Here is a 19,402-nt window from a genome sequence, read left to right as displayed (position 1 = left end):
GACCACCTCTGCAAGCTGGTCTCGGTCCGCTTGTTTGGTCCGCTTTTGGTGCGCACCAGAGTTCGATTGCTGCATTCTCACCTGCCCAAACGAACTGCACCAACTGAGCAATCGAACTATGGTACGATTCAATCAAACTAAACAAGGCAGGTGTGAAAACCCCCTTAGATTAGACAGACAGACAGACAGACAGACAGATAGATAGCCAATGATGCCATTTCATCTCTGTTGTTTTTTTAAGAGGTGCATAAGTAATGTCCACCAAACCACCCCCCTTCCCTCCCTAAGTCCCCCACCTTGTGCTCATGTCTTGCATGTGCTTTGTTGTCAGCGGCTTAATCCCCCACAGTTTAGCGCCTACTTTTTCATCCCCTTCTCGGCCCTGGCCTTAATGTCCTTGCCTGCTCCATTAAACGACAGAGAAAGGGCCCAGATTAGACAGATAAAAAGAGTGTGAGCTTGTTTGGATAACAGAGGTCCCTGCCAAGACCTCGCAAAACAGGATTAAAACCGGCGTGTGTAAAGAAGCGCTAAAGTGCCAGCAGCCAGTGTATTGTACGCTATGGGCAGGAGAGAAAAATATAAAGGTTTTTCCTTTTTACAGGGATTAAGAAACTGTGGTCATTTGGACTAAAGATCAGATTCGGTCATATTAGCTCTGGTGCCATGTAGCTGTTCTGAAAGCAATGTCCTTAATATTGAAGGCTACGGTTTCTTTTGACAGGGATAAAAGATTCTGATATGTAACTTGAACCAAACAATATTTATAAAGCACATGTGGACCATCTTGGGACACTTTGAAAAACGTCCTCTGCTCTTCCAGTGGCAACATCAAAGAAAAAACAGTGGCCAAACAAAAGCAGCTTCTGGGCAGGCCCTGAGCAAACAAATATGGTCAATGAGGTCATTTTTATAAAAGAAGACAGACCAAAACCTAGGTTTAATTGTTAGAACTGAACAATGGAGAGCATTTGGTTTGGGTCTGTAGTGTTTGTTGGAGATAGTTCAGCATTCACTGATCTCTACGTGAAGGGCGAGCATTCCAGAGCCACGGAGGACCATTAAATAGCGACACTAAAAAAAATGGCTCCTTAATAAGGTAAGCCAATTAAGAGGCTGAAAGAGACAGCAATGTGACATGAATGGGAAATGCCTCAAATTTGGGCTCTACAGAAGCAGTGAACAAGGGTTTGAAGCAGTGGGGTTTGAAGCAGTGGGGGAAGAATATAAAAGCTTACCAACAAATGCAATGAATAAAAAGTCCACAAAGATCGGGGAAAACTATTGACAGTACAGAACGCATTTAGGAGCCACTGAGTGCTCTGGTAGTTAACTTGCTTGTATTTGGCTTTGTTTAGATTTACTTGAATTTCTACTTTGTTTGCATTTTTTATTTTAACATTCCTTGTGATTGGACACAACCAAGCTCCAAATAACACAACTGTACAATTATGTGCCATTCCAATAGAGCACTGTAAACATGAAGCATGATAGAGACAGAAAGAATGCAGAAGGCCGGAGAGGCGGCGTCAGGTGAAGGGATGATAGGGAAGAATAAAATAGAATGGAAGTGCAGGAAGGACTGTTACTCTTTATTTTTTCTGCCTGTTGCTTCTGAATGGCAGTAATTAGTAAGCTGGGAGGGGGAATACAGGACTGAAGAGGGTGCATGCAAGCAGCCTCCCACCAGGAGACAGAAGAGAGTGGGGTTGTGGGACAGAAGAATAGATGCTCTGAGAGTAAAAGAAAAATAAGGGCAGAGGTCATTTCTAAGAAACAGAGTGACAAAATTTGGATGGGACAGCAGAAGGCATACGGACAGAATAAAGGAAGGAGAGAATGAATGATATAAAAGGAGATGAGAACACAGTTTCTTTATTTATGTTATATAGTGATTCCTAAAGTTTTGCAAATAGCATTTGGTTGTTTTAGGCCTAATAGGAGTACGTAATGATATACAAAATGGTAAATGGTAAATGGACTGCATTTTTATAGCGCTTTTAACAGACCTATGGCCATCCAAAGCGTTTTACAATTTTGCCTCACATTTACCCATTCACTCCCACATTCACACACCGACGGCGGTGTCAGCCATGCAAGGCGCCAGCCAGCTCATCGGGAGCAGCTTGGGTTAGGTGTCTTGCTCAGGACACCTTGACACTTGATCCGGTGGAGCCTGGGGATTGAACCACCAACCTTTCGGTTTGTAGACAACCTACATGAACCACTGAGCCACTGAATTGTATATTGTTATTGCTTTAAAATGTTAAAATTAGTGTGGTTAGGTTGCAAGTACACTACCAGTGATAAGTTTGGAATCACATCTTAAAAATCTTTTAATCTGAAGGTGTATGATTAAATGTTTCAAATTACTTTTGCATACAAAAATAGTATATTATATATTTAAATGTTAAAAATATTATACCAAACATATTAATTATTTTATTAGAACAGATGTGAACTCTCAAGGGGAAACCTCAAGAAGCTGCTTAATAAAATGCTATAAGTATGATTTTGCTAATTTTAGGCAAAGGATGAAAACACTGCAGATGATAAAATTAAGAGTTTGGTTCCAAAACGCGATAAACGGCATTTAAAAAAACCACGCAAAATATGATATACGCCGTGTTATTCTGTCATCTTTTCTCCCTTTTTTCCAAACCACGACAAACGCGACTCGTCCTTCTCTGCAGAATGCAATAAATCCGCTTAAACAATCACAGCGCACCATTCCACACATTGTAAACAACAATGGCGGCACTTTGAATACACAGAGAATCCTAGTTTTCTTCATCTACTTTGTACTTCGTGATCAAAAAAAAAAAAAAAAAAAAAAGTAATTTTGATGGCAATGATAAACTTGTGGTGGTTTTCTGTGGTGGGGAAGAAATTTAGGATATCTAAATCGAATAATTTACATGAGAGGCATTCGGGCGACGGAAAAATGCCGGCTGTTTCTGTCATGCTAACACATTGACCCAAGGGGATCTTACGTTCCATTATTTAACTCGAAGTCAACGAAAATTGAACAGGACCAAAACATTTTACAGCTGATCGCTCTCAAAAAAGTTCAGCGACGACGTCCCAAAGATGACAGCAGCAATGACAGTGTTATATGACAAAGTAAGTGTTTATTTTTTTATCAGTGTATACCACTAGTCAACTAAATGAATATAACATGACACAGATAAATGCGCACTTATATAGACGGTTTCAGCAGTAACAACATAAACAAGCGGCTGTCGTGGTCCGCACGTAACTTCCGTTAAACTCCGCTAAGAATAAATAACAACAAAGTTCTTTAAACGTAGTTTATTTATATAACAAGCAAAAAAAAATCAGATGAAACCATATATATTGATTCAATAGATTTATGCATTTTGAAAAAAAAAATTATCAGTTTTTATAATAAATCTTTGAAAATCAAATTATTGATTTGAATTTTTAATGTTATTATAACCTAAAGATGCTATGTAAAAGTTTGTAACAGAAAATAGTGGTTTTCATCTTCTTGCTATAGAAAACATGTTTTTACCCAAATTAGTCAAAATGGATTTATTGCATTTTGGAACCAAACTCTTCAAATATAACAAATTTACTTTTGAATTACTTTGGATGCTTTTATTCACAACATAATGCCTATAGTTACTTTGTGATATTTCATATAATAGTTTTGTTGAATATACAATTATTACATAATGTGGAAAAAGTATAAATAAAGAATGAGTAAGTGATTTCAAACTTTTGATCAGTAGTGTCATTTCAGATGTTAATCGTTTTTAATAAAAAAAAAAATTCCCTATTACTGCTTCTTTCCCTTTGGTTCCCACAAAGAAAAATAGTTATCTATTTGTACAGAATATTTTTATAAAGGTTTTCACTTGAAGTATGTCAAATTTAGATTTAAAAGTCTAAGGCCACCATGCTACATTAGATTTGTTGTTTTTGCAATTGTATAGTGATCATATATAATTATTTCTCAGTCTCTTTATTAGAATACAACCAGAAAATATAGGAAATGTGTAGTATTAAAACCAGTATAAAAGTATAAGCGGACGTGTCAAGTATTTAGGGTAAACTCCCCTTCCACTTGAGCAATAGCAGGCAGCTGCAAGATCTCTTAAACCTAAATGAAATTACATCCTAATTTCTAATTCTAATCGAATGACTTCAGGACTTCAGGTCTCCTCAAAAAAGTTCAAGATGCGTTTCGTGCCAAGAGAGGTCACACTAAATACTGACTGATTCCTGAAGAAGACATTTAGTTCTGAAAATGGTTTTGTTTTTAATTTTGTGTACATATATCCTGTATTTTCTGTTTGTATCTTAAAAAATAGTCAAAAATAAGACTTTGGCACAGTACTGTAAATTGTCAAAAAATTTTGGTAAACTTTGATAATCTTTAAAAAGCCAATAATTTTTTATTGGCTGATCATATTAAAAAGTAAGATAGAGACCAAAATCGATTTAACAAAATTTTGCTATGTTATTATGTTTAGCAATCACAAATGTCTAACGCACCGCATAAATATCATGGCAAATCATTAAAAACAAGTTAATAATTATTGTTAAAGTAACAACACAATTTGTTCAAATAAAGGCAAGAACTGTTGATTTAGCAACCCTTCAAACTCAAATACAGATTTATTCATGCATTTTAGTTGAAAAGCAGAAGGTTCATTAGATGACCTTTACCCTGAGGCTCTGGGTTACCATACATATATCTACAGTAACTCAAACTCTGGATAACGCTTTAGGAAAGGGTGTGAAAATACCCACAGCAAACACACAACATTATCACAGCCTCTTAACTCCAACTGCCAGATGAAACTGAGCAGACACGCACCCCACAGTGATGATGTGTGTTACAGGTGTTACTATGTGTGTGTGAACGTGATGACATCTTTTCTGTACACTATTAGAATCAGTTGGGACGTGTCCAGGAGGTGTGTATATATAGTAGTATATGTGGCCACACTTAAAAATGTATGAAATGCATTGTAGTGCAACAAAATATACAACAAAGTAGCAATTAAAAATAATTATTAAGCACATTTTAGGCAAAAGTTAAGGTGGATAAAAAGTATTTGGACACTTCCCGTTTGTTATTTTGCTTAGACACCTGTGTGAACTTGAGACATCGACAAAAAAAAAATGGAGTAAAAAACATTTGTTTGCTCTGATTCACTGCTGCCTTTTAAATGTTAAATCTTATATATTAATCAGTTATATATGTAATGGTCCAAGTTCTACTGGTAACACATTTAACACAGAAAAAGCAAGGGCAAATTTTGTGTGGCCTACATGTATAGATGTACAGAGAAATGGTCAGAAATAAAAAAAACTTGCCTGCTGTAGGTCTGCCAATGAGTACAGGTGTACATGCTGTAACAGGTATTCCCTCGGAAAGATCCTGCAGAAACAGCAAGAAAAAGAACATTAGCATAAAAAACATATAAATGTTACCTCAAGGCATAATTTAACCTGCACACATCTATTAAAAATTAACTGCATTAGGTTACACACACCCATATACATTTCTTTTCCAAGAGGAACGCTAGATTTCACCATCCCGCCTCTGTATCCATGACAACATGGGTCTAAATTGCTTGAAAACAGGGGTTAATTCAATTGAATTGGAAAAAGGCTGTAAAATAGGCATTTAAAAGCACTACCCCTTATTATGGGTGAAGTGGGGCGTCTCTCTCTCTCTCTCCATCTGGCTGGCTATTATGGCCCTCTTCACCTTTCTCCTCCCATGAGTCTACTCTCGCACTCTCGCTCTCTCATTCACCCACGCCTGCTCACATTACAAACTCAAGGGCCCACCGAATCAGCCGGAAAAGGGGATGGGAGTGGAAAATCAACAGGCATATTGTGGGGGGTAATGGAAGACAGACGGGGAGAAGGTAGAAATGAAATGAAAGATTGATTGAAAGGTATCAAAAGTTACTAAAAAGAAAAATGGATATCACGGAGTAGACATTGGAGATGTGCAACGAAGGTCAGTTCCTCTTAAATACAGGTGTAGTTCAGGGGTCTTATCAGATTAACATAGACTTAGTTCATCAAAGTTACAACATCTCAATCGACTGTAAGTAAAAGAAAAGATATTTTTTCCTAATGACATATCACAAAAAAAAGTATTCAAACACATTGCCAATGGCATAACCCTACCACAAAGAAGCACCTCATGTTATAAATCTGTCTACTTGAATAGGATCCTCCTGGTTAACTGGACTGATTATTCTGGATCCAGTGGAAATTACCCACTCCAGTTTCTTTACCCACTAACACACTGATAGTTCCTCAACTCAGTGGGATGTCAGCCCACCAGACAGATGTTGGGAATTCAAGACAATTTGCTGTCCAGAGAAAATGTCTGTGGCATTACGTGGAAGCGCTCCTAATAACATGAATGACATGGATGGAAAACATACCAAGTAGTTTTAAGCTCAAATAGGCCATTTAGTAGTAAATTTAGAAATATTATGGAGATGGAGGCACATATAATTTCAAACAGTGGTTTGCTGTAATTCTGAGTGTGCCTTTTTGGTTGTGACTATTGAGATATTTGTGTTGATGCAAGTGGACCACCAAGATTGCACAATTTGAAGTTTCAAAACTGCCTCCAAGCATCACTCGTCTTTTGCTTCGGGATTTGTGGTGAAGCTCAGTTGTTTCTGTTGTTTATTGCTGTAAACCTCATTGCTGGCATAAGTAAAGCATGGCGGCACTCCAGACAGTCCCATTCATAGCTCATCCTAAGACCTCATTAAAGGGCCGAACCATCATTACTGCACTAATCTAAGTCTAAACTGAGGCAGGAGGCAAGGGGTGGGATGTTTACTAAGCTAGGGATGAATTCTCTTTTCATTTGTTTATGGAAGGCTTAAGGGTCAATAGACTTGAGTTGCAGCAGGTGTCATTAGTACAAACAGAACTGCTGAAAGCTGCTTTGTTATTATGTGTTTGACGTATGGATGTCAGAAATGATACTTTATCAAAAGCTGTGAAGAATTATCTCCAAAGGAGTGTGAATGGGTTTTCCTAAAACGAAAAGGTACAGTTCTCCAAACTAATAGGCCAGAATGCTGCATGATGAGACGACTCAGAAATAAATGGGTAAAAGACGACTTTTAAATTCTGTGATTATTTACTTTCACGTTCCACACTTTTTCCTTTATAATTTTTTTTAAACAATATCCTGGCTGCTCTTTTCTTCAGAATAAAACTGACTAAGGACGGGGCTGTCAAAATACAAATGTATGAAAAAAGCACAATAGAAACTTAAAGGTGGTTTATTCAAATTCTCTATTTTTTAATGCCTATTTATTTTTTAATTTCTTATGTTTTGTATGATTCATAACATTTCAGTATGTTCCTCACATAAAGCTGTCATGACATTAATAGACTTTCTGTAATCTGAAAACTTGACAGTGCAGTATTCATCTTTTTTTTTACATAGAATGATCAGGATATTCTTAAGAAAACATTTTTTCTTAAAAATACAATTCAGCGATGACAGAATGTTTATTTTTGGATGAACTATCTCTTTTAAAAATAGCAATCATTCTTCCCACCTTGACAGATTTACAGACGTGTGCTTAATAAAAGTGTCTGAAAGCCACAGACCACAAAGCTTTACATACCCACAAATCTGATAGAACAAGTGAGGTATTACCGAACATCTTAGGACGGCTGACAAAGAAGAGATATTGCATTGACAGGATTCCATGGTCTAATGCGGTATCTCCTGTATGACAAGGACAAATCCTAACTTAATCCCTGCGGATGTGTTGTTATGCTGATTTGGTTTTAGTCAAGCTTGTTCAAGTCAGGGCGACGTCTAAAAAAGAACCTAAATCTTGCTCTCATGTTGTCTCATTGGGTGTGCGTTTACCTCTGATCACAGTAAACTTTAATCTTTCTTTCCCCTTCTCTTTAAGCTTAAAGGGGACATATCAAGAAAATGTGACTTTTTTCTATAATTGGGTCCTCAGTGCTTTTATCATCTTAGAAAATGTGTAAAAGATCAACCCATGCTCTGCAAGCATGTGAAAAAAATAAGTCATTGAAATGTGGCTCCCCTTGTGATGTCAGAAAGGGGATAATACCGCCCCTTAATCTGCACCATCCAACCACAGAACTGCAATTTAGTGCAGTGATCATTTAAAAAGCTCATTTGCAGACCAAAAACCGCACATTTTTGCTCACATCTACAAAGTGGCAATTTTAACCTGATACAATACATTTTCTATATGGTATATGTACTCTAGTGACACCAAAGATTTTACATCTTAAAAAAGTCTTGTGAAATGTGCCCTTAAATTTATCTTTGCTCATGGAAAAGCTTGATCTATGAATCTTTTGTCCTTTCACTGCGTAAATATACATGCTCCTTGGAGGACTGTTTGCGGTGTTGGTAACCAAGCGATATGAGACTGTTGTCAAACAGGTTAAAACAAATGCACAAGCACAAATCCAAGTTGCAATGTTGATTTGCTACAGAGTAGTTTTGTTTTTACAAATGCTTATGCGAAGATAATCTATAGCCAAAGTATACCTGGCACGCCACCCGCATGATGTAACTTTTGTCATCCAGAGGGTCCACAGTCGTTTGTACACCTTGTCCACTTGCAGCCTAATTTTTTGAGACCGCATGAACGGTATGCGTACAACAGCGCATGCATGAGAACAATTTTGGACTGGATACTTTACGAAAAACAACATACAAAATGGCAAAAGATAAAGATTGCATAGAACATCATCTTTTCTTCTTTAATTTTCATTTTCTTTCAAGTGCAGAAAGCTTAGTAAGATATGTAAAGTAAATGTGAAGCAACAGTGCGTATGTGCTTGGCCATTTCGGTGGCTGCTCGAGCCGAGCCCCAGAGTAGCCAGGGGATCGGCGCATATCTGCGTGTTTATTGTAGCACTTCCACTCATGAAACAACAAGTAAGAAACCTTTTTGGGGTTATAATGTTTCCAGCCACGCTGAGAACACGTTCTGGTGGTGTACTGGTAGCGCAGATTGATATTTTTTCACAACTTTGAGTGACCAAAAGAGAACGGCGGTTTCTCAATCCGAAGGCTGCAGATATTAGCCGTCTTCGGATTGAGAAACGGCCATTATCCTGCCTCATTGTTCCACCCCCAAGCCAGCGGGTCATCACTGATATCAGTTGCCTTCCCTTGCAAATAGCGCATTAAGTCTGCTGGCTGTTTGCGTTAACCCGATCCTGAAGACATCTCACTGGGCGAGATTGTACTTTATATTTTTCTTAATTTGACATATCGCGGGTTGCACTCCACCACCGCGATGGTGTGGTGATAATTACAACCATCCCAGCCCTAGTTAACTCCTGTCAATCTTTTAAACATGGTAAGGAGCGTCACATTTCCAGCTGACATCAGAGGTACAAATTAGCTGGCCAATCAGGGACACAGCGCTTTTCAAATCCGTGCATTTTAGGAAAAGCGTGAAATCTGGAACTACAAAAATGTACATTATGTGGACAATAATGTGTTTTTTAACAATAAACCATGTGAACACATTGTATTATACCAAATAAACAAAATAACGTTGTTTTTTAGCAATGAAATAGGTGCTCTTTAAAGGAGCGGTGAATCAAAAACTCAATTTTAACTTGATAATTTGTTATATAAGAGGTCATCATACTTAAATGAACATCCTGCAAGTTTCAGAACTGAAAACGTCCGTGCTACTGAAATATAACCGTCTTTGGCACCAAGCCAGCTAAACACTCCAGTGAAAAATTCGGAAATCTATGACGTCAAAGTAGAATTGAAACACCTCCCCATAACCAAAAGGACAAGTCTACTTTTGTAGCCCCGCCCACAGCTTCGCGTGACACGTGTGTCTCAGTAAGTAAACATGTCTTTAAAAATTGACAAATTTAACCAAAATGACTTTTTAAATAAATTTTTTTCTGAGAGACTTTTATTTTGACGCGGTGATCTGTTATGATACCATGGAAACGCATTTTCGGTTTTTATCATATAACTGTGGTATTTAACATTACGTGAATGTAAAAGCAACCTCACAAGCACAATAGAAATATACAAAGTTATTGATAAGGATTTATTAGACGCAGTTTAGATTCGGATGCACGCTTACTGTGTTTTATACTGTAATTTAGTCACGTCGAGTTTTGTTTCTACTTTAATATACGTATTGTCATTTATCTGTATCATCTTTAGCACCCAGAATCTTTTGTGTCTCAAACATATTTGTGTTCGGCTGCTATTTTTATCAAATTGTTTTTAAAACATTTCCCTACATGTAATGACGGGGAATGAAGCTGTCCAATCATAGCAGTGGGTGTTTACGGTCAGGTCTTCAATGCGGCACGCCCCTTCAAACAAACCATTTCTCAAGACAGCCAATAATCCATGTTACAAAATAGCTTATTACTTATTGCTTTTGATGTTTTTGAATTTAAAAAAAACGCGAAATGCATAAGTATAAATCAATCAACGTCATAAAGCAATAAAATCGACCAATTCACGGCCCCTTTAAATAAGAAATCATTTGTACTACTTATGTGTTGATCTGCGTGTATCGGCTGTCGAGTATACTTTGAAAGCTTTATGAACGCGTATGTGTGAGAGATGGACGAGAAAGCTGAAAGAAAGTATTCCTGGGCCTTTAGTCTCTAAAGGGGGGGGGGGGGGGTTGTGTCGCACACCGGACGCGCAGCTCAGCGCCGCGCCGTTGAAAAAAAAAACGAACACATTGTTTTCTATGAGTATACGCACATCGGCGCCAACAGGTGGCGCCTGTCCGCGGCGCCCAGCTTTGAATCAGGAAGTTCAAATCCCTGTCTCGCCACAGAGCGCCACTCACATAGTTTAACATTAAAGGTAGGGTAACAGATTTGATCCTGACAAAAAACATTTTTTTGTTATGCTGGTTAAAAGTCTCCTCACATCCTGATAGCAATCACTGTGTTAAGTTGTTTAAATGCATTTGTAGAAATTTATGTCATCTGTGAAAGGCGTAGGACCAAAAAATGTTCAACAAATCATAGATTTCGGTCCGAACGGACGTTTCCATTTTTGTCCCTTATACGTAAGCGTAATTTGAATGCCCACCGCGCAGCGAGTCCACGCAGACACCATACGTCATCGGCGCGTTCACGTGCGCTCACCTCCTGTCTGTAAACAGTGAGAACAGCAAACCTTTCTGCTGAATTGACAACCTACACAGGAGGCACACAATGAAAGACATATTTTATAAAAACAACAGCAAAAACTGCCTGGATCAGCAAGAGCAAAAACCCAAATGAACATCGGTAACTTTACTGCTTTACCACGAGATGAAACAGCTGCAGGAGGCAAAGGGTCTGAAAGGGTCGTTGCACTGTTTATTTTGGTAAGGTAGGTACGCGATATGTTTGTATTGAGATGGATTTAGATATTCTACTTTGATGAAACATTGTGTTGCTTATGAAATTTGTGTTTCGTTTACGGATTAGCGTAACAATATAGTTACTACGTCTACACAACTGAACGTGTGCTTAAACTAATTCTGATGTAAACCAGTAGTTTGGTTATTTTGGCAGTGTTATTCGACTTTGTACTGCAAAGTTTTCTCACTGCTGAATGAGACATGAGATGTGACCGTCTGATCTGTGCGTGTTCATGTGTTTTGAAAGAGGTGTGACTTTGGATGGCGATTTGACTTGAGGGTGGGATCAGGATTTCATTGCTAGGCGGCTACCGTTAGCATTTTTCAAAATGTGTTACCCTACCTTTAAATAACATCATATTTGTCACAAATCATTAACGATTAACATTGGCTGCTAACATATATTTTGCATTTTGAAGTAGACCCTATCGGACTAAGCTTGCGCTATTTAATGTGCACTTCACGGCCCCTTTAAATAAGAAATCATTTGTACTACTTATGTGTTGATCTGCGTGTATCGGCTGTCGAGTATACTTTGAAAGCTTTATGAACGCGTATGTGTGAGAGATGGACGAGAAAGCTGAAAGAAAGTATTCCTGGGCCTTTAGTCTCTAAAGGGGGGGGGGGGGGTTGTGTCGCACACCGGACGCGCAGCTCAGCGCCGCGCCGTTGAAAAAAAAAACGAACACATTGTTTTCTATGAGTATACGCACATCGGCGCCAACAGGTGGCGCCTGTCCGCGGCGCCCAGCTTTGAATCAGGAAGTTCAAATCCCTGTCTCGCCACAGAGCGCCACTCACATAGTTTAACATTAAAGGTAGGGTAACAGATTTGATCCTGACAAAAAACATTTTTTTGTTATGCTGGTTAAAAGTCTCCTCACATCCTGATAGCAATCACTGTGTTAAGTTGTTTAAATGCATTTGTAGAAATTTATGTCATCTGTGAAAGGCGTAGGACCAAAAAATGTTCAACAAATCATAGATTTCGGTCCGAACGGACGTTTCCATTTGTGTCCCTTATACGTAAGCGTAATTTGAATGCCCACCGCGCAGCGAGTCCACGCAGACACCATACGTCATCGGCGCGTTCATGTGCGCTCACCTCCTGCCTGTAAACAGTGAGAACAGCAAACTTTTCTGCTGAATTGACAACCTACACAGGAGGTACACAACGAAAGACATATTTTATAACAACAACAGCGAAAACTGCCTGGATCAGCAAGAGCAAAAACCCAAATGAACATCGGTAACTGTACTGCTTTACCACGAGATGAAACAGCTGCAGGAGTCAAAGGGTCTGAAAGGGTCGTTGCACTGTTTATTTTGGTAAGGTAGGTACGCGATATGTTTGTATTGAGATGGATTTAGATATTCTACTTTGATGAAACATTGTGTTGCTTATGAAATTTGTGTTTCGTTTACGGATTAGCGTAACAATATAGTTACTACGTCTACACAACTGAACGTGTGCTTAAACTAATTCTGATGTAAACCAGTAGTTTGGTTATTTTGGCAGTGTTATTCGACTTTGTACTGCAAAGTTTTCTCACTGCTGAATGAGACATGAGATGTGACCGTCTGATCTGTGCGTGTTCATGTGTTTTGAAAGAGGTGTGACTTTGGATGGCGATTTGACTTGAGGGTGGGATCAGGATTTCATTGCTAGGCGGCTACCGTTATCATTTTTCAAAATGTGTTACCCTACCTTTAAATAACATCATATTTGTCACAAATCATTAACGATTAACATTGGCTGCTAACATATATTTTGCATTTTGAAGTAGACCCTATCGGACTAAGCTTGCGCTATTTAATGTGCACTTCCGGTTTACGATACTTCAGAGTTGTCATAGATGCGACTCGACGGTGCGGCGCTGAACTGCGCGTCTGGTGTGCGACCCCTTTATGGCTACATTCACAAGACAAAGATGTACAGAAAGCCACAGAAACCTGCCAATTAAAAGCATTATTGAATGTTAAAATCTAAATAGAAAATAAACACATCTATTATTAGATTATATATGTTAGGGGAATAGTTGTTAATCTGGCGCAATGTGTCGAATGTGCAATATCTAAACTGAATGTGATTTGAGAAATGCAAAATGACTTTCAACTTAAATTTTACATTTTTACTGCAATATTGTATGAAATTAAAATACTTAGAATACAGTTCACAATACAGTTAAGTAATATATATGACCTTATTATAAAAAACACCTCTCTGGACATTCTGCAAAGAAATTCCACAAAGAAGTCACGGGTTTGGAATGTCATTGAGGACACGTAAATGATAACAAAATGTTCATGGTGAGTGAACTAATGTTTTAGGGCACACGTGCGCGTGGTAGCCACTGAAGCTCAGGGAGATGCATTAGATCAGACTCAAGGGTGTGGGCTGTGACAGTTCTTTCCTTCCCCCTCTGGCTTAGTGTAAACACTCATGGGCCTCTTCAGTACCAATGATGAGCGGCCAGGCCAGGCAATGAATGGGTAAGGTAATCTTTTAGCGCCATCGCCCTCATCAATCCTGCACTGTTTTGAAAAGCCGAGCATTAGCCATTGCCTGCTAATAGCCCGGGTGTAAACACCAGCCATCTCGAGCTGCCTCCTGTTAGGGTCACCACTCCTGCATACCGTTGGACCCTGTAAACACTGCGGCCAGATAAAGTCAATGCTCAGCGGGCAGCTGGGAGACCTCCAAGGAGATGGACCTCGGAGAGGAAATTCAGTTCAAGCTGAGGTTGGCTTTGCTGGAGTCCCTACGTCTGCACTTCAAACAGCCATCCTGGTTCTACGTCTCCATGAAGTTCACAGGACCGCATACATACGAAAGGGTACTGGCCCTTTCAATATTTCAGTGAGTCAAACAACAAACGGTGTTCTGATTGTGTAGGTAAGAGTGCATTAGCAACACGATTAAGTCAACATCTGAAGTTCTTTTTATTTAGTGAAGCCATAAAAAAATTTCCATAGGAAAAATAATGGAAATGTGTTTACCCCAGAAAGATTTTTTATAAATATGAGACAACGTTTCATGGACACTACTTTAAGAAAGGTAGACAAAAAATGGTCTAACTTTTCAAAATCGATAGGAAAATATGGTGGGTTGCCATATTATCACAGTAGTGATATTACGCACTGCCCGAAAATAGTCTCCTTGGTTACTTTCAATAGCAGGGGACTATTTTCAGGCACTGCGTAATATCACTACGCCTGCTGCAGCCATGTGACTGCAGCAAAGTCCTTGATTATTACGCCAGAATGAGAGTATAGTTCCTAGCCATATTGCCTAGAAAATCGCAACTTCTAATTTTCTAACGGTCTTAGTACACGATGTAACTACAGAAGAGTCAAGTTATAAATAGGAAAAATATCAAAACTCTTTGGGGTTTTTTAGCGTGATGCTAATGGTCTAATCAGATTCAATGGATTATGTACAGCCAGACCCGGAGATCAGCTGAATGGATTCCAAAACGGTAAATATCAAATGTTTAACTCTAGGAGAGCTGAAATGAGCATATTTTCAAAAAAAGTGGAGTGTTCTTTTAATAACTCAACAATTTTTTTTTAAGGAATCACTGTTATACCGTTTCAAAGGGTTTCATCTGACATCACACTGTCAGAATTAACTGGTCAAAAAATGGTCCAAAGCTGTCATTGGGGGAGCACCCTTTAAAAAAAACTAATATGTACCATTTTGGATCAGATTTGCATACATTAGGTACCAATATGTACTTCTGATGTACTAACCTGACCTCTTTAGGTGCAAAGGTATACTTTTTGAAAGGGTACCGCCTCAGTGACAACTGACAGCACCAACATTTATTTAAAGGCACAATTTTTCAAGAGGGGTTTACTGCACTTACATATAAACACAGATAATATTATCTATTAATTAGCTGGCGTCACTAATTGACTAGTTGGTTACTGGACAACTAGTAAACCCATTGTCACCCAACCTAATGCCTAAACTCTTCCGTGGCGTGTACTACACCTTAGTTTCTCCTTCTAAACTTCCACTTAACCCTAAAATCAATATACATTTATCTTTTTTAAATAACTGTCAATATATAATGAGGGGCAACTTTTGTTGAAAAACGACAAAGGCAGATTTCCATTATCACACTTTATCACAGAGCTTTACAGACTTTCGTCTCTCCTGGCGTGAATGTTTAAGGTGGTTTCCACACATGATACTGATCCTGCTATGAAGCATTCATCACCTAGACGAGCCTTTTAGTGCCAGGACCTACACATAAACAAAGTCTCTTAACGTTCTTATTGAACCTGGTCTTAAGAATCCAACAAAAAACTGCCAAAGCAAACTTATTTACATTCCCAGCAACTAAACACTGCAAAAAATGACTTTCTTACTTAGTATTTTTGTCTTGTTTTCAGTAGAAATATCTAAAAATTCTTAAATCAAGATGTATTATCTTGATGAGCAAAATGACCTAAGAAAATAATACTAGTTTTTAGACAAAAAAATATACAATTTAAGTGAATTTGTGCTTAAAACAAGCAAAAATATCTGGCAATGCAGTGAGAACATTTTACTTGAATTAAGTGTTTAAGAAAAAAGAAATCTTATTTCACAATTTTTTTCTCACCCCATTGGCAGATAATTTTGCTTGTTTTAAGGACAATTTCACTTAAATTGTATATTATTTGTCTTAAAACTAGACTTATTTACTTAGGTCATTTTGCTCATCAAGAAAAAGCATCTTAATTTAAGAATTTTTAGATATTTCTACTGAAAACAAGACAAAAATACTAAGTAAGAAAGTCATTTTTTGCAGTGAATATATAACTAGTTGTTTAAAAAACCACTGAACTTTACTGAGCATGTGCAAAAAGGTCTCATAAATCTTGCTTGCACATTTTTTTTTTACTCTTTGGCAGCACAAGAGTTTCCATTTCCATCTTTACAAATGACGTAAGATTTTGTTTTCATTTTCTGTCACTATTAATGAACCTTGCAAAATTCCGCAAATATTTATTATTACAACACACCCTTAGTTAAATGGGTAATGCAGCTGTGACTATTATGAAAACAGGGCAGCGATTACAAGCGGTTTCTCCTTAAGCACTTATTATTCAATCAAACTTGTTACGAGTGATTTCCCGTTTGGAACGACATGTTCCACAAATTATTTGCTCGCATGCAGTTTACAAATCTGCACCACTGAAAAAGCTCAGCATGGATTGGTCCTGAACAGAATAATGCGCTTTGACACCAAAATTGGCACTCCTTAAAATAAAATAATGAAATTAATCAAATTAAATGGTTAGCACATCTCTAATCAAGAACCCCCAAAATATAAGGGAAAACATTTCATCAGCTACAGCAGTGGTTCTCAAACTTTTTCAGCGTGCGGCCCCCTTTGTGTACGGTGCATTTCTTTGCGGCCCCCCCAAAGAAAATTTATGACAAAAAACAGTTCTAAAACTTTACATTTTAATTAAACAAAACATAAAATTATACAAAGTAGTGCTGCCTTGTTTTTTTTTTTAAGTTTAATTTCACAGAATTCATGATAAATTAATGTATTTTATAAAATGTCATAAAACTGGGGCCCCCTGGCACCATCTCGCGACCCCCCTGGGGGCCCCGGACCCCAGTTTGAGAACCACTGAGCTACAGAATGTCCTGTAAACTTTACTTCAGTCTTACGTTTGTTTTTCATAAAAATTAGTTACAGCAATATTAATTTATTATTATTTAATATTTATTTAGCAAAATTTCTTTTGACTTGATGATGAAAACCACACAGATCTTTATACGGGTCCCATTTAGGTCACTTCACATAGATGTGTACACTAGACGTCGCCTTTGCTTTAAAAAAATTTAAGTTTTGATATTATGAAAATCTACTTTTTCTAACTATAATGCATAGTGCTAGTAGGCCTAACATCCATAGGAAGCACAAAAGTGCGGCATCGTCTATAAATTCGAAGTACAGGTGGAGATATAGCATTACCTAGCTACTTCCTATGACAAGACCCCTGTTCCAAGATGACGGCGGGTTTGACGCATGCATTAGAACCATAGATATGTACAGTATAAAGGCTAGATGTGTTACGGCTAGGGTGGCCATTCGTGCCAGTTCCGCCGGACACGTCCCGAACATGTTTTCGGGTTCGTTCTCCGGAAGTCGCGTTGCTCTACCGCATACGTCATCGAGGCTCTCAAATTTCAGTTAAAATACATTAGAAAATTAAGATTTATTTCTTTTAAGACATACAATCATTGTAGTTTCATTCTTACCTTGAAATGTATCGGTTGCTTTTCTGAAATTAACCCGAAATATTAAACCTTGATGACGTATGCGGTCGAGCAACGCGACTTCAGAAGAACGAATCCGAAAACATGTTCGGGACGTGTCCGGCGGAACTGGCACGAATGGCCACCCTAGTTACGGCGGAGTCTCTAACGTCATCCCCTGGCGGCCATCTTACCTCAGGCAGCTAGTTCACTCGTAGCATTGTGTTTAATGGTGAAGGTACTTTTAAATGACCATAACTTGCTTAATTTTCTACCGATTTTCCAACGGTTTTGTTTCTTACAAACGTTATTAACGTGGCTAGAATTCTGGATGCTTTAACATGAGTCATAAAATTATTCATTAAGTATGTAGTGTCATAGGTACATCTCTGACGTTTATAACAAACGAAACCGTTTGAAAATCGGCAGAAAACCGAGCAAGCTATGGTCATCTAAAAGCACATGCTCCATTAAACGCAATGCTACGAGTGAGCGAGCGCCCTGTGGAAAGATGGCCGCCACATGCGGACATTCCACTAAATTGGCCAGCAGCACGGGCGAGACATCTAGCCTTTATAAATATCTATTCTTAGAACCCTAAGGCGACATCTAATGTATATATCTATGGTCACTTCAGAAATGGACATGTGTCCCTGAACTTTGCTCTTCCTGCTTTGTGACATCACTCACCTGCGACGGAGGTCTTCTGCCACTGTGGCTCGGCAGCTGAAGAGGTAAGCCCTGAGAGACTGGAGCTGCTGCCTCAGTTTGAGAACGGCCGCCAGTGCTTCACAATGCTCATACAGACATGGGTTCAACTGCTGTACGTCTAACAATGGTTCCTCATAAACAAACTCCAGAAACTCCTTAGCCTGTTTTGACACCTAAACCACACAGTTTGATGTGATTAATCAAATTGTTTTAAACGCATTTAAGGGCGATTAAAAAAAATTGTCTGTTGCTGACTCTCACTTCTTGTGTGGCTTTACTAACAATTTTAAAGATATGAATCAATTCTAGAGGTCTGCGCACATACCTTGTGTTTGTTAGTGTCCCAGTTGTGCAACAGACGAGCAGGTATGAGAAAGAGGTTGTCTTGGTGGCAACTGGAGCAGTAGTACCAGCCGCTGTAAGAGCACACTTTGGCCTTGCCGCGTGACAGACCTACTGGCCTTTGACATCCTGAAAAAACAAACCAACAGTAATAAAGATGGGAGAAACCTTGTCTACAAACACACAAATCAAACCTGTGACAGGAAAGATCAAGTCCCTCATTAAAATACCTAAAACACACACAGGCTTGGGTTAATGAAAAAGTTAATGACCACCTAATCTAGTCATGAGGGCATGGCCCTTTTAGAAATGGGCAATCATTAGCGGAAGGTGATCAGGTTAATGTATGTTGTGCTGATATGTCAAGGTTTAGGACACACCCCTGGTTAAACATAGATAAGCATTACATATAATTTAAAAGTTGTACATTTGTGTGCACTGCGCAGCACTAAAGCCAAAACATAAAGCAACTGCTGATTTACTATAGGGAAAAAACAACATAAAAAGACGGCTTTACCAATCTAGACAGAAAACATGGTACAGTAAATACTGAGCCCATGTAATACTGAAAAATCTCTTTAAAGTACTTTGCTTTGTCTTTAACATTTCTTATTTAAGCTGTCTTCAAACAGTAGACGCAAAGGGC

At 38.4% G+C, this 19,402-nt stretch overlaps 1 protein-coding gene across 1 annotated transcript in view; it reads right to left on the bottom strand.

The window, feature by feature from the left end:
• Window positions 1–19,402, bottom strand: part of plekhm3 (pleckstrin homology domain containing, family M, member 3) — a 50,661-nt gene that overhangs the window by 12,132 nt on the left and 19,127 nt on the right. The window contains exons 4-6 of the mRNA XM_055216309.2: window positions 18,740–18,885; window positions 18,394–18,587; window positions 5,350–5,413 (exon numbers count right to left, since the gene is read on the bottom strand). Of these exons, the coding sequence (XP_055072284.2) occupies window positions 5,350–5,413; window positions 18,394–18,587; window positions 18,740–18,885 (404 nt within the window). The remainder of the gene's footprint in view (window positions 1–5,349; window positions 5,414–18,393; window positions 18,588–18,739; window positions 18,886–19,402) is intronic.

The sequence above is a fragment of the Misgurnus anguillicaudatus genome, chromosome 17, assembly GCF_027580225.2.
Source record: "Misgurnus anguillicaudatus chromosome 17, ASM2758022v2, whole genome shotgun sequence".
NCBI lineage: Eukaryota > Metazoa > Chordata > Actinopteri > Cypriniformes > Cobitidae > Misgurnus > Misgurnus anguillicaudatus.
The sequence above is the reverse complement of the archived record's forward strand: the minus strand, read 5'-3'. Positions and strand labels throughout refer to the sequence as shown.